Source organism: Strix aluco, unplaced genomic scaffold, assembly GCF_031877795.1.
Source record: "Strix aluco isolate bStrAlu1 unplaced genomic scaffold, bStrAlu1.hap1 HAP1_SCAFFOLD_41, whole genome shotgun sequence".
NCBI lineage: Eukaryota > Metazoa > Chordata > Aves > Strigiformes > Strigidae > Strix > Strix aluco.
Window position 1 is genome coordinate 2,657,841 of NW_027436552.1, and position 13,599 is coordinate 2,671,439.

A 13,599-nucleotide genomic window follows, 5' to 3' on the forward strand; every position below is an offset into this window, starting at 1 on the left:
GAAATGAAAATACCGGCTTCTGCACTTGGGAGGGCACTATGTCAGGCACAAGCATAATGGGGAGAGGAGTGGCTGGAGAGCATCCCTGCAGAAAGGGATGCAGGGGCGCTGGCTGACAGCAGGCTCAGTGTGAGCCAGCAGTGTGAGCCGAGCAGCACGGGCCGGCTCCCGCCACCCCCATCCATCTCCTCAGCCTTGTAGGCCACCACCTTCCACCCCCTGCAGAGCTCGTTTTTCAGCACCCGACCGCTGCCTCCCGCTCAGCCACCACTGGACCCCTCCGCCATGCTGCAGAGCACCCCTGCGCAGTGTGGAGGACTCCTGCACTTGCCCCAGCCCCGGCGCCACCGGCCCCGCACCCTGGTCTGCTCTGGGTTTACTCCAAAGCAAGCAGGTTTAGTCCAAAACCAACGGTTTAGTCCAAAACTAGCGTGGTTATTGCAAAGGGAAGGGGGTTAGTCCAGAGCAACCGCTGTAGCAGTAACTGCGCCCTCAGGTCACGCCCCAACAGCTGCGGCCTTGAGCCCAAGGGGCTCCTGGGGGGGCACAGCTCACCTGTGAGGGGGAAGGCCCCGGAGGTAGTAGACCCAGGAGACACCCCCTGCCCCAGTGCAGGACACCACCATCTTGCGGGTGACGGGGGCTGTGCCAGGGGTCAGGCCACCCTCGAAGGAGATGGAGAGGGAGGTGGTCTGCTTGGAGCGCAAGCTCTCGGGGGCCCTGAGGGTGAAGGCCAGGTGCTCCACCCGGTACTGGAAGGCCATGGGCTGCAGGAAGATGTTCTTGAAGGGGATGGAGGTGCTGTCATCAGCCTGGATGGGGGAGGGGCCCTGGGACTTGGGGGGAGGGCCAGGCCCAAGAGGGGGATGCTGTATTCCCCACCAAGCAGGGAGGAGAGCTGCAGTGTGGCCCTGGCTTCACCCAGCTGGCAGGGCTCGAAGGTCACATCCATGCTCACCTCCGAGCCTCCCGGGTTGGCAGGGGACACGCCGATGGTTTTCGTCAGGAAGCCGGCGCAGTTGGTCTGCACAGGGGAGAGAAGAGACCATGGAGGGGGCGGGTCACAAAAGCAGATCCAGCACCTCAGGAAGAAACAGAAGGTCCCCACCGTCACATTGTCTAGGGTCCCTGTCCCTTGCCTGTCACTGCGCCTGTCCCCCCCACCACTTGCCAGTGAGGAATGGCCATCAGGAGTGTCCAAACGTGCCCAGCAGGGACAACCCTGCACCCAAGTTCTGGAGGACCTTAAACCCCAGCCCTGGCAGTAACGGGGAAGTCTTGCATGGGCCACGGAACCTGCAAGAGCAGCTCCAGAAAGGGCAGCAGAGAACATCTGCAAGTGAAGACAGGCCGGCTGGGGACAAGCCCAGCATTGGTGGGGAGACCCGCAGGCTCATGTGGCCACCCCAGCTCAGCCAGGCCAAGCTAGAGGGGTAGGATCCCTTGACAGAGAGGGCTGATGCTGGCCAGACAAGCTGCCTCCCAGCAAGGGCCCAGGGCAGGCTGGGGTCACCTGGAGTGGTAGTTGGTCTTCTGCTGGGCGTAATTCATTATTTTGGTGGTCATGGTCTGACTAGAGCCCAGTGTGGTGCAGAAGTAGAGGGGCTTCTCCGGCCCACTCATGGTGGCTTTCAGGTGCAGATTGTAATAGAAAGAGCCCAAGCTGCTGCTCCGGAGCACCAGGCACCCGGTGCTCTCACCCACTTTCACAGGCTGATACTCAAAGACAAGATCATCCTGGGAGGAACCAAAGGAGAAGCCACTGAGTCAGGCAGAGATGGGGAAAGCAGGGCCTGCAACAGGGGAAATCGGTCCCTGGTGTGCTCCAGCAGTGCTGGAAGGCAGCCCAGCACCCTCCCTTGCTCCAGGTCCCTCTCTCTGGGGCAGAGCCTTGCTACATCTGGGGGACAGTTCACTCGGGGGACCGTCCCCAACAGCTCAGAGCCCTCCAGCACTATCCCAGAAGCTTCCCACCCTAAAATGCCCCTCTACTCCCCCAGGGCAAAAAACACCTATCGATCGAGGCTGCAAACTCCCTGCCAGTGGGGTGAGGCATGCCCTGCAGCCACTCTAAACTGAAAATACCCACACTAAATACAGAGCCTGTGGCACAAGGACCCGCCCTGTGAGGCCTGATGGAAACATCTCAGAAGGGGTAGCATGGCAGACTCCACCAGCGCAGGGCGATTCCCACTAGGCATCTTCTTACACTCTGCTTCCCCTCCAGATTATTAGTAGGTGGGAGCTGTCACCCTTGGGAAGAAGCCCCAGATGGTTCATGCAGGGCGTCACCCCTCAGGACCACCCACTCCCAGAAAGGCTGCAGGAGAGGAGAGCACACTGCATGAGCTTTGCTCCTACCTCCGACTGCGCAGGAACAGTGAAATGTGGGGGAACACTGATGTCGGGCACTTTGCAACGTACAGCAAACGTCACCGGGACAGGCAGAGGGTTGTCCACCTTGACGGTGGCAGACACTCTCTGCCCAACAGCACCGGTCACTTCAAGAGTGCTGATGGGTCCTGAAGCAGTGGCCTTGAAAGTCACCATGTAGAACAAGTACTCCTTGGTCACCTTGTTGAGGAAGGTCACCTGAATCGGAGAAAAAGGGCAGCGCTGGTCATTCTGCACATAAAAATATACCAGCTGTGCTGAAGCCAGCCTCAAGAGCACCAAGCTCAGCACCCTGCTTCCAAGAACGGCTGTAAGCAGCCACCGAGGAAGAGTGCGAGGATGGGGAAAGCGTGTGAGGTATTTCTACTTGATACTCTCCCGACTGCCCATTGATTCCAGCTCACCAGTGTCCTGGTCCACCTGTGCTTAGCAGCCCCCGGTGGGACCCTCACAGAGACTGACAGGTGAGTGGGGGGTGTGGAGAGATGCCTGCTGTTCAGTACCCACCCAGGACACCTACAGTCCCACCAGTGGGCACGGGGAGGTATGAGAGCAGGCGTGTAGCTTCTCAGGAAGTCAACAGCTCCTTGGAAGGCCCCACAGCCCCATGTCCACACTTACCATTGCGTTAAAGACTGCTTCCTTGTAGGAGAGGAAGGTGAGCTTGTAGTCCTTCTTGGCAGAGCCTGGCACATCAATGTATTCCAGCCCCTGCAGCACAGAACTGCTTTCCAGGTTTTCTGGTTTGAGCATGTCTACCACCACGAGGAACCTGTGGGTGAGAAGAATGCAGTGAAGGTCAACAGGAAGGACTCCCACAGGACACCCCTCATGGTGGGGTACAACCCAGCCCCTCTCTTCCTCAATGCCCCCGAGGGAGCCAGCTCTCATCTGCCTGGGAGGAAAGCCCTCCAGGACGGGTCTGCGTAGGCAGAACATGGCCAGTGTGATCCCAGACACCTACAGGCAGAAATAGCCAAGGAGAGTGAAAAGCTTGCAGGAAGGAGCTTCCAGGCAGTGGGAAGCTCTTCCTTGCACCACTGCAGGGATTGCTGATGGGATGAGACTTCCTGGGCTAGAGTCACCACTGTGTGGCCTGTTCAGCCAGTTGGAGACAGGGATGAGCTCAGTGTAGGAAGTCCTACATGGCACCTGCTGGAAATGGTCCCTGAACACTTTGGGGTCTCAGCAGTCCCTTGCAGGAGATAGTACAAGCCTGTCCCATCTGGCAATGGGAAATAGAGGGAGTCCTAGAGACAAGAAATAGGGTAAGTGAGCTCGCCTGCTCTCTGCCTGGACCAGTTACTGGCTCTTCAGCACACCTGGACAGTCCCATGTCTCAGGCTGCCACCTGAGCAGCTTTGGGCAGGTCCAGCTGGCAGACCTGTGACCGCAGCCCCGTGTCTTTCGCCGGTGGAGATGGCATCGTCGTACCCACTGGGGCTGGCGCAGTGACAGGACACGGGCAGCATGTCTGGGCAGAGCAAGCTCACAGCGGCCCTGCAGCAGAGCTGCTCTGACCATCCTAACACCCCTTTCCCTGGGCACATCAGCTGCCAGCCCTGTGCTCGTGCAGGGACAGCTGTGCTAAGGGGGTGGCAGTCCCTGCTAAGCTCGACTGCCCCAGCATTACTGCCTGTCAGCTGGCACGGCAGGGTCCCACCAGCCAGGGTGAGCCATGGAAAGTTCATATCCAGTCCTCATCTGGGGTGCCAGTGGGTCACAGCCACCTACCCTGGGGCATCTCCTCTGCCTCCAGAGCAGCTGAAAACTGTGGGACTCTTCATGCAGGGCTGTATGTTAAAGAGATGCTGAGCATGTCCAACCCCACAGGGCACGGATCTGCTGAGCACCCTGGAGATTGTGCCCACAAGTCTCCAGCCTCCACTCAGGCCTAAATTCTGGTGTGGGAGAAGGTCAGCTGGAGTGGGACAAGGACCCCAGCAGCTCCAGCACCCCAGAGCCCTTCTGCACTGACCCCCTTGATTTAAGAGCTTGCCCCTGGTCTGCCCATGCGACCAGAGGGGCCAGTCACCCCCATCTGCCCAGTCCCAGACCTGCAGGAAGGGCTCTTTCCAAAGCTCCTGAAGGAGATGTCAAGAGAGATCTCAGTGTCATTTCCCACCTGGCTGCTCATGGCCGGGGGGGGCACTGAGAAATGGCAAGGCAGCTTCTCCCCTCTAGTTCCCTGTGTGCTGCAAAAGGGCCCCAGCAGGGCAGTGCAGGCAGAATGGTCATGCCCAGGGCGTGGGGAGCCTGTGCAGCCCATAGGGCTGAGCACAGGGGTCTCTGAGCCCCCCTGGGCTGCACAGGCAACGACCAGGAGCTGCACAAAACAAACTTCATTTCCTGGACCATCAGACAGCCTGGCTTTTTAGGTTAGCTGCTCCAGTACGTTTAGTGGTCAGTCCAGACCTCCCACCTGAACTTCCCTTACACCTGGCCTCTAGCCACCAAGAAACCCAGTTTCCAACATAGGATCTCAGGATAATTTCTGTTCATAGGGGACCTCTGAAGGTCATCTCGTCCAACCTCCTGCCCAAAGCAATGAGGGTCATGCTCTGAGGGTCAGCGTGCTGGCACAGCTCACATACCTGATGCTTCTTGTTCTCAGAGCTCATGGTTAGGGGTTCGTAAGTGATCGTGTAGGGCTTGTGGAAAAATTCAGGCCCCTTCCAGTGTTGCCCCTCAATGACGCCTTGCACAGTGCAAGTCCTTATTGTTCGGGTTGGACAGGAGGATGGTCTGACTGTGCTTCTCGCGCATGGCACACGTGAAAGTCAGCGTCTGCAACAGAGGAGCACAGAGGCTGCTTGGTCACAGCGAGGAACCCTTTCCACTCTGACTAGCTTTATGCACAGGGAGAGGCTTTTCCTTGTCGTATACCAAATTTCCATTTGAGCATAGATCTTGGCGTAAATCAAATTGTTGGTTCTTAGAGAAGGAAGAGGAATGAGTCTTTTGCATGCTGGGTGAAGGGGGCTGCTGCCTCCCTAGGAGGGGAGAAAGAAAACTGAAAGCCCTGGAAGGATCTCTCTCCTGTGCAAGGACAAGTCCTGCAGCCGCGCAGTCCCTTCGTGGGCAGGCTGACGAGCAGTTCCTGATTCTCTCTTGGGAGCAAGAGCCAACACCTCCCAGCTGCATGCTCCTGCAAGGCCTGTAAGGGCCAGGAGTCCTTCACGTGGCATCCCTGTTCCCCAGGAGCTGGATGCAGATGCCTTGTCCGCTCCTAGTGCTGAATGCCCTCCCCCGCCCCGACAGGGAGGAAAAATGTGGGTGCCGGTGCCATATTGTGGCTATAGATGGGTGGCTCTGGGGGACGTGGGGGGGGTCTCAGAAAAGCCCTGCAGGGTGTCCCCACGGCAAAGGTGCTGCAGGGCAGAGCCAGGACAGCTGAGGTACTCGCTGGAGGAACAGCACCTTTAATAGGTGAGGAAGGCAACTACAGGGCTCACAGATTTTGGGAACCCTGCCCAGGGGTTTTCTCAGCTCTCTAGGACACCCAGGCAGGATGACAGGCAGGAGTGACTCTATGCCTGTAAGATTCCTCTAGTTCCTGCCCTGGGAGAGATGTGGTGCAAATGGTGGGGTAAGGGGGCACCTGTCCTGTCTCTGTTCCAGTTACCTCTTTGGACACAGGGGTCTCCATGCAGCATCCTGCCAGCGTAAGCTGGAGCGGCTCACTGCCCTCGATGAAGCACTGCAGGCCCTCGCACTGGATAGCACAGCTCAGCTTAGAGGGGCAGAAGGTCACAACGAAGGGAACGTCCATTCCTGGGAAGATGTAACCCTTTGTGGGGCTGATGCAGAAATCTGGCTTGAAGCTCTTGATGTCCCACTTAAACCTTGCCAAGGAAAGCACAAGGACAGAAAGGAACGATTAACAACCGGGAGGCTGCGAACACAACGTGCCATTTCTAATTCTCTTGTGGGCTTTTCCACAGCATCTCAGGCAGGGTGCTGAGCCACCTGGCACTAAGGCTTCAGGTTGGGCAGGACTCAGCTGCACCCATCCGTAAACAAGCTTTTGGTTGTACCCCTTGCTAAGTTCCAGGGCCTGACTGCACAGCCTTGGCTGCACAACTCCCCACTGGAATGGAAAAGCAGACGACAACTCTCTGGGCAAGCTACAGCTCCATCCAACCCTCACCCAAGCTCTCGGCCACCAGAGAGGACAGGGCTTTGCATTACTTGACTCCTATGTCGCCCGTGTTCTGCATGGTGAGGTGCCAGGATGTGTAGCTCTGCTGCACCACCACTCCGAAGCTGAGGTGTTCCTGGTCCAAGCTCACGTGGGTGCCCTGGCAGGAGCCCCGCACCATGAAGAGGGAACGCACCAGGCCACTGCACTCCAACATCACTTCTTCGGTGAACGGCTGGATGCAGCACTTTGGGGAGAAGATCACTTCCACTTTACAGGTCTCTCCTTTGGGCTTCAGGCTTAGTTCATTGGTGGGCTTCAAGCAGAGAACCTGCCCAAAGAAATGAGTGGAGACTACTTCATCGGGCAACCGAGCTGTGAATCCTCCATAGAGTCTTCCCATTCCTGTTCTGTTCCCATCAACATTGCCCCAGTCCTACTCATTCCCAGGTACACATCCTCAGCTACCAAAGGAATTTTCCTGTGATGTGTGCATCCAGCCACGGTGAGCTGGACTACGTCTTCCAAAGTAATTTCACTTGAGCTCCAGGAGAGCCATAACTCTTGGTCTTTAAAGATTACATTTCCATACCTAATACATCCTAACATATGTGTCTGAAACAGGTGAGGAATGGTACCTTCTTCTCACTTCTGGCTATGAGGGGAGTCCTGACACCTGGCTCAGATGAGGCACTCACACTGCCCAGCAGGGAGGACAGGACAGCACACAACTGTAATTAGCTACTAGCTCCCCCCAGAGCAGCTCACAGCTACCTGCAGGCATCCCTGGAGGCACAGCAAAGCGCTCTCCAGTGAAGAAAGGGGCCTTCCTGCAGCTCTGGCATGGTTGACTTGAGACTGAGCTTAAAAGTGAGAGGAGCAGCACTGTTGTTGGCTATGGTGACAATCTTCTTCACCATCTGTCCGATGGAGAGGGCTCCCAGCTTCACCACCTTTCCTTGTGGTTCCACATGAAGTGCTAAGGCTTGGACCATAGGCCCAAGCCAGAGTTGACCTATAGATGAATCCTGTATATTTTATAACCATTGTGCTAACAGGTATTATACTAAGTTATAACAAACCACCTATTCTGATATAAAGGGTGGAAGTGTTGAAGCCTGAGCAACAGGCCCTGAACCAAAACTGTTAACTCAGTATGTAATCATTAATGAAATATGCATGGAGGATGGAGCTATCTTGGATGTATCTTTCCCTTCCTTTGTATATGAATAGAATAACAGAGTCATGGAGGCAGGTGCCTGTCCTCGAGGCCTGATGTGAGACCTTGTGCATAATCCGATCCGATAAGCAGAGAAATTCCCTTAGTTTCTTCCTTGAGCCCTGGCCAGGCTCTGGGGGGGAACCTAATGTGAAATTTAAACCAGATATTTCCACTTAAAACAAAGGTGCCAGCTATTCTGGCTTGCTGATTTTTAGGTATATAAGGCTGGACCCGCTCACAGTGACTTTGGGTCCCTCACCTATGGGTGGACGCACTGCGTAGGATTTCCCACTCGCCGGGACAGGCTCAACAAATCCTCGCTGCACCCGGGGCTGCCCAGCGCCTGCAGGTCTGGATGGTGGGAACGGGTGCAAGTGGTGATGGATCTTTCTTAATCACTATTCTCTCTCTCAGGTAGTAATGATTTCATGCATTACCCTGTATTTTCCTATTTGTTTAAATGCACTATTCTGTCTTTTCTTACTGTATGTTTTCTGTATTATTCTGTTATATTATTTAGTTATTTCTAGTAAAATATGCCTGCTCTTTTCACTCTGGTGTCTGAGTTTAATTGATATCCCTAATCAGCAAAACACCACAACGTCAACCTAAGGCAGGAGAAATTAATATAAAGCAAAAGGAAAGAAGGAGAAAAGGTTTTCTGACACCCTTGTGGCAGAAAACTAAAACATGGTAGGCTGGGGAAGAGACGAGGAAAACGAGCGAGAAAGCTGTGCCCGCGGCCTGTGCCACCTGGGGTTTTAAGATTTGGATTTCATCTCACCTTCATTTCCGTGCCCCTTCCTCGGACCTCAATAGTTTGCTGGCAAAGACCGTTGATTTCAAAAGGGATGAGCTCATGGTAAGACGCAATCTCTCTGGGATAGAAAGTGATGGGCACCGCCACTGTCCCTCCTGGGCGTAGGACGTACCCTGGGAAGTCCACATGGAGGTGTGAGGTGCTGGTGAACAAGCAGCTCAGACTGGCAGAAAGCACAGCTGAGAGGAGCAGAGGTGTCACAAGGCTGTGTGTGCAACATCAGGGCTACTTAGGGCTCTCCTGTCTCCTCTCCCTGCGTCCTCAGGATGTCACCCACAGTGCTCATGAAGACATGGAGCAGGCACATGCTAAGCAAGGGCCGAAGGAGTGTGTGGAGAAGGCCTACCTCACATCCTTATCTGGCTGGTTCGTGATGATGAGGCTCTGATGGGAAGGTGCCATTCCAGCATAGTAGATGAAGCAGGTTCCAAAGTTGAGTCTGGTAGTGGAGAAGTGGACAGTGGGCACTACCACAGTGGCCAGGAACACGCAGGTAAACCCTTGTTGATCTGGCGAGGAGAAAGACAGCATAAGCCCACTGAAGAGATGGGAACTACAACTGCAAACACCGAGGAAGAGGATGGGGGGCAGCTGGCTGCACTGACAATAAGGAAAAGCAAGTGCCAAAAGACTCCAGAATGGCAATAGAAGGTAGAAGGCTTGGTCCAAGAGGGAATGGGTTTTTGGAGAGTCGTGGCCCTGCTTTGTGCAGCCACATGCTGAGCTGTGCGGCCACATGCTGGCAGGACCTTTCTGCACGGTGGGACCAGCGCAGCAGAGGCCTGGCAAGGAGAAACAGCTCCATCTCCACACACATCTAGGACCCCCCCAGATTAGGGGCAGAGGGGGCCTGGGGGATATGCCCTGCCACAAAAGTGCTGCCCAAAGTCATCCTGGGTAAGCACTTATTAAAATACTCCATTCAGAAGCTGTCAGGCTCTTTATTTCTGCAACAGGAGCCTCTTTGCCTTGTTCAGGCTCTTCAGTGACAGAGCTCACCCCTAGCTCTGGGCTCCTGCTGCCAAGCTGCTGCGTAGGAGGTGAAGGTCCCGTATTAAACCCTCGTGCCTCACCTGAAGCGTCAGCTCTACGTCTTTTAAAGAGCACATCCTCTGTGGGTGAAAAGCCAGCTGGGTCTCTGCTTTCCCCTTCGCCTGCAAGACTGTCTGAGGGGTGACAGTAAGGACCTGCTTACAGGCTGCGGGGCCACTCAGTTCCCACGAGAAGGTGAAGCTGAACTTGCTGTTATTGTGGATGCTAAAGAGATGCTGGACATTCTTGTTCAGCTGTACCTGCAGGGAAAAGCAGTGAGGACTGGGGGTTAGAGCACATGCAAAGTGTCAGCTGGCCCAGCAAGTGCTCCTCCCTAATGTGCTCCTGCATTTTTCATATTCAGCTAATGACCTGTATGAAAGATCAATCTCCCTCCCTCCAGAGACCCATAAATGAAGAAAAACATTCCCTTGTGTTCAAACATCTCTGTGAAGCTCCTGGTTCAGGCCCAACGTTGCAGGCCTTTGTGGGGCAAATGGTTCAGGGAAGCAGTGCTGCTCACCTCCTTGAAATCAATGACGTTGATCTCCTGTGCACTGAGCTCCGTGACACAGCCGTCGCTGTCCTCACACCTGACAGACGTGTGCACGCTATAGCCGGTGGCCTTGATATTCAAGGAGAGGGGCTGGGTCTTCCTCTTGACATCGCACTTGAGGCTGAAGACCGCCTCTCCTTCTAGCGTTGGTGTGAAGAAGACTGTAATGGGAAACCTGGCGAGAGAAGACCCTTTTTGCTCCATTTGCCATCTCTTGGCTTTCCTGGCCACACGTTGCCTGCTCTATGGGAGAGCAGCTGTGCAATGGCCCTGGTGAGGCCCCAGGCCTGGGAGAAAGCAGGAGCAGCACTCTGCCTTTCCAGGGCCTTCCACTATGGAGCAAGCCCTGGTCAGCCCTGCTTAGGGTACGATGATCCCATGCAATGAAATGCCAGAGGATACAACAACAAGGCATCAAACCCTGAGCTAACGCTGACCTTACTGCCCTGTCCACGTGCTACAGGGCACCACCGGGTCGAGACCCCGCTTCTGTCCCAGACACAAAGGAGGGCACTCATGGAGACCCCCAGTCTCTCTGATCTATATGACAAGGGTAAGTAACATCCTCTTTGCCAAGAGGAGTCGTCCAGCTCCCGTGACAGCAGCACAGCGTGGGTGCCACCAAACTGCCTCTTTGTAATTTTTGTGGGTAATTTCTGGGTATGTGATCAAAACCAAACAAACTACAGAGATTTAAGGAATTACCACTTCTCAGGTGAGCCACAGTAACTGATGCAGGATGCTTTCTTGCACTCTGTGGCAAGCCAAAATTCAGCATCTTTTAAGACACAGCAAAGCTGCCTGGAGCTAATGTGTTCTCCTTACACCCTGGCAGGCTGGGAGTGGGCACAGGGACATCCATGATGGATCAGCAAATGAGTTGGTGACTGCTTATACCGCTTGAACTCACGATCACGTCTGAGCACAAATCATGGCTGCAGTTTACAAGAAAAGAGCATCTGCTTTCTGACAGGTGATCCTGCAAAACACAGCTAGTCGCCTAAGCCTGTTGCTGTCCCCCATGACGGGCTCAAATGCTGCCTGCAGTGCTGCTTCTGTGCTTTGTTGCTTTTGGCCCTGCACCGACCGCGCATGGTGGGCTTTCTCGCTAAAGGAACACAGGGAAGAGAGGAGACCTTGCCCACTTAGAGCTGCTGGCTCAGGGGTCACAGGGGTAATACCCCCAAACATGCTTTTGTCACCAAAACTAGAAGATCCAAAGCCTGAATTTCTGCACCCACCTCTGCTTGCTTCCCTGGCTGGATGCGACCTCTCTCTGTGTGGCAGAAGGCGGCCACCTGTTCTGGTGGGGCTTCAGGGTCTTGGCAAGTCCACTGGAAGGAATACGTGGAACTGGATGGGTTCATAACCATGAAGGTCCTGGGAACACAAAGCAAAAAGGACTACTAAGGTGGTGCTGGGACATTAGTGACTCTGTCCTGCAGCAGACATCAGGCACTGCCCGTCCTCGACACTACCCGGAAGGAGTTATTTGGTACAGTGGAACAAGATTGGGAGCACAAACATTTCATCTGCTTTATAAGGGCCCTGTCTGTTTCCTGGGTGGCTACAGATTAACGTCTATTGACAAAGAAATTCGCAAGGATATAGCCAAAGTCTTGCATGCTAAAACGATAAGATCAAGCGAAAATGGTAAAATCAAGTCCAGTCAGACTCCTTTGGAAGATGGTACTCTTGGTTGTGGTTGCAGCCTTCATTGACCATGTCTGACTGGTATCTCAAAAGAGCAAGAATGTCCCAAGGATGCTCTTCAAAGGGACGAAGGTTGTACTGGCCCTATTGCACAAGCTGGGGTTACGTGGTCGTCCCAGACTGACCCATACCTTATTGAAGAAAGGGACAAAGAGAACAAAAAATGGGCCAGTTGGACTTCAGTGACCACCTTGTGCCAGGTCCAAAACAGACTCATGGCCAAGGGTCAGCAGATCAGAGACAAGGCACAAATGTGCCCTGAGGCTTGGAAGAGCAGCTGGAGAGGTCTCTGGTTAAGAAGGGTGACCAGGAGACGGTCATCAGGAGAAGCCATGTCCACACACTTACCTGCTGTGCCTGCCACGCACTCCAATTGCCTCAAACTCAATCACTCTTGTGTTGAGATCTAACGTTGCCCCCTTTGGTCCCTGCAACTCTGGTACACGCCTTTTTGCAGTGATGTAGTCAGAGTCTTCCAGCTCAAAGTGGCAAAGTGACATCAGGCTTCTCCCCTTCACAGCCACCTCCGGGCCCTTCTGATTTGGCCTCAGGTTAGGAATACTAGAAAGAAAGGGACCAGTATTAGCCAGACTAACATTTCCAGCCAGCCAGCTGCTTGTTTATCTCCTTGTGCAGCACAGTGTTGCATCCTCTCTCCATGCAAGCACCGATCAGCAAATCAAACAGAACTGCACTCCCCACCAGAGGCAGTGGAGGTGAAATGGCAGAAACACAGAGACTGACTGCAGCACACAGGTTTCTAGGTAGATAAGGTGGCCATGCTTGTCTGATAAGAAAGCATAGCTAGGGACTAGCTGGCCCCTTGACAGCCTTTCTGGATCTCTCGTTCCAGATTTTGGAACCCTCCGGAAGCTTAGTATTTCATACAGTGTCTTGTCCCAGTGTCTCCATACCTGCTTCTACCAAGGCTGGATGATAATTTGCCTTTGCTCCTGTATGTTGGTTGTTTCTGCTGCCTCACTGGGGCTGGCTGTCCCCAGGTCTGCACTCCCACCCACCCCAATCACAGGCAATACCACAACTACCCAGCAGTAGCACGAGTTGAAAAGTGCCTGGATGCTTCCTACCTGCAGAGCATACGGCTCTCAAAGTCCCCCACGTACACCAGAGAGAACTTCATCTACAAGAGCTGCTCCTGTCCTGCAGGGATGGTGCTGCTGCGGGGCTTGACAGAGAACAGTGAGGAGGCACTGACGGTGTTCAGAGACGAGCTCAGGGAGGAAGAGACCTGCTCCAGAGCGCGGCCCAGCTGGCTCGAACAGCGGCTAGACTGGAGCTTCACAGAGGCACCAGAAGTGGAGGCGAGGAAACCCCCTGCAGTAAAGGAAGAGGTTATAGCATGACATCTTCTTTCAAGGAGAAAATCCTTTGTTCCCAGCAACTCTGCCTCCTGCTGCAGGTGGACAGAAGGGAGCTGGGATGCACTTGGAGCACCTCTGGCCAAGGGTTTTCAGCAGGACTCCCAGTGAAGCAAAGGGAAAGTGTATGTTAGCAAATTCAACAGGCCCAGGACTGAAGTTAACTGCTTCACTCCAGTCTGTTAAACTCTCTCCATCTCCAGGACTGGGGACCTAATGCAAACTTCTGCAGAATGGTTTCTGGCCAGCTTTCATTCCCGAATCATGTCCAGGAACTAACAGTAGAGATGTGTGTGTGTTACAGCACCTGGATAAATTTCTGGGCATCATTTCATGTCCCAG

At 54.3% G+C, this 13,599-nt stretch overlaps 2 protein-coding genes across 2 annotated transcripts; both read right to left on the reverse strand.

Annotated features, from left to right (window-relative positions):
- Positions 1–443: 443 nt before the first annotated feature.
- Positions 444–9,071, reverse strand: LOC141918968 (hydrocephalus-inducing protein homolog). Its single transcript, XM_074813933.1, is given in 13 exon segments — positions 444–832; positions 835–1,000; positions 1,003–1,024; positions 1,514–1,737; positions 2,362–2,592; positions 3,016–3,166; positions 4,989–5,010; positions 5,100–5,181; positions 5,241–5,387; positions 6,020–6,239; positions 6,586–6,866; positions 8,542–8,690; positions 8,924–9,071. Coding segments are annotated over 12 exon segments (1,833 nt in total). The 5' UTR covers positions 8,548–8,690; positions 8,924–9,071; the 3' UTR covers positions 444–551.
- Positions 9,072–9,732: 661 nt separating this feature from the next.
- On the reverse strand, positions 9,733–13,019 carry LOC141918967 (hydrocephalus-inducing protein homolog). Its single transcript, XM_074813932.1, has 5 exons — positions 12,967–13,019; positions 12,227–12,439; positions 11,407–11,545; positions 10,133–10,340; positions 9,733–9,869 (listed from the first exon to the last, which is right to left on the reverse strand). The coding sequence occupies exons 1-4, from the start codon at positions 13,017–13,019 to the stop codon at positions 10,221–10,223; spliced, it is 525 nt and encodes a 174-aa protein (XP_074670033.1). The 3' UTR covers positions 9,733–9,869; positions 10,133–10,220.
- Between the last annotated feature and the right edge of the window lie 580 nt (positions 13,020–13,599).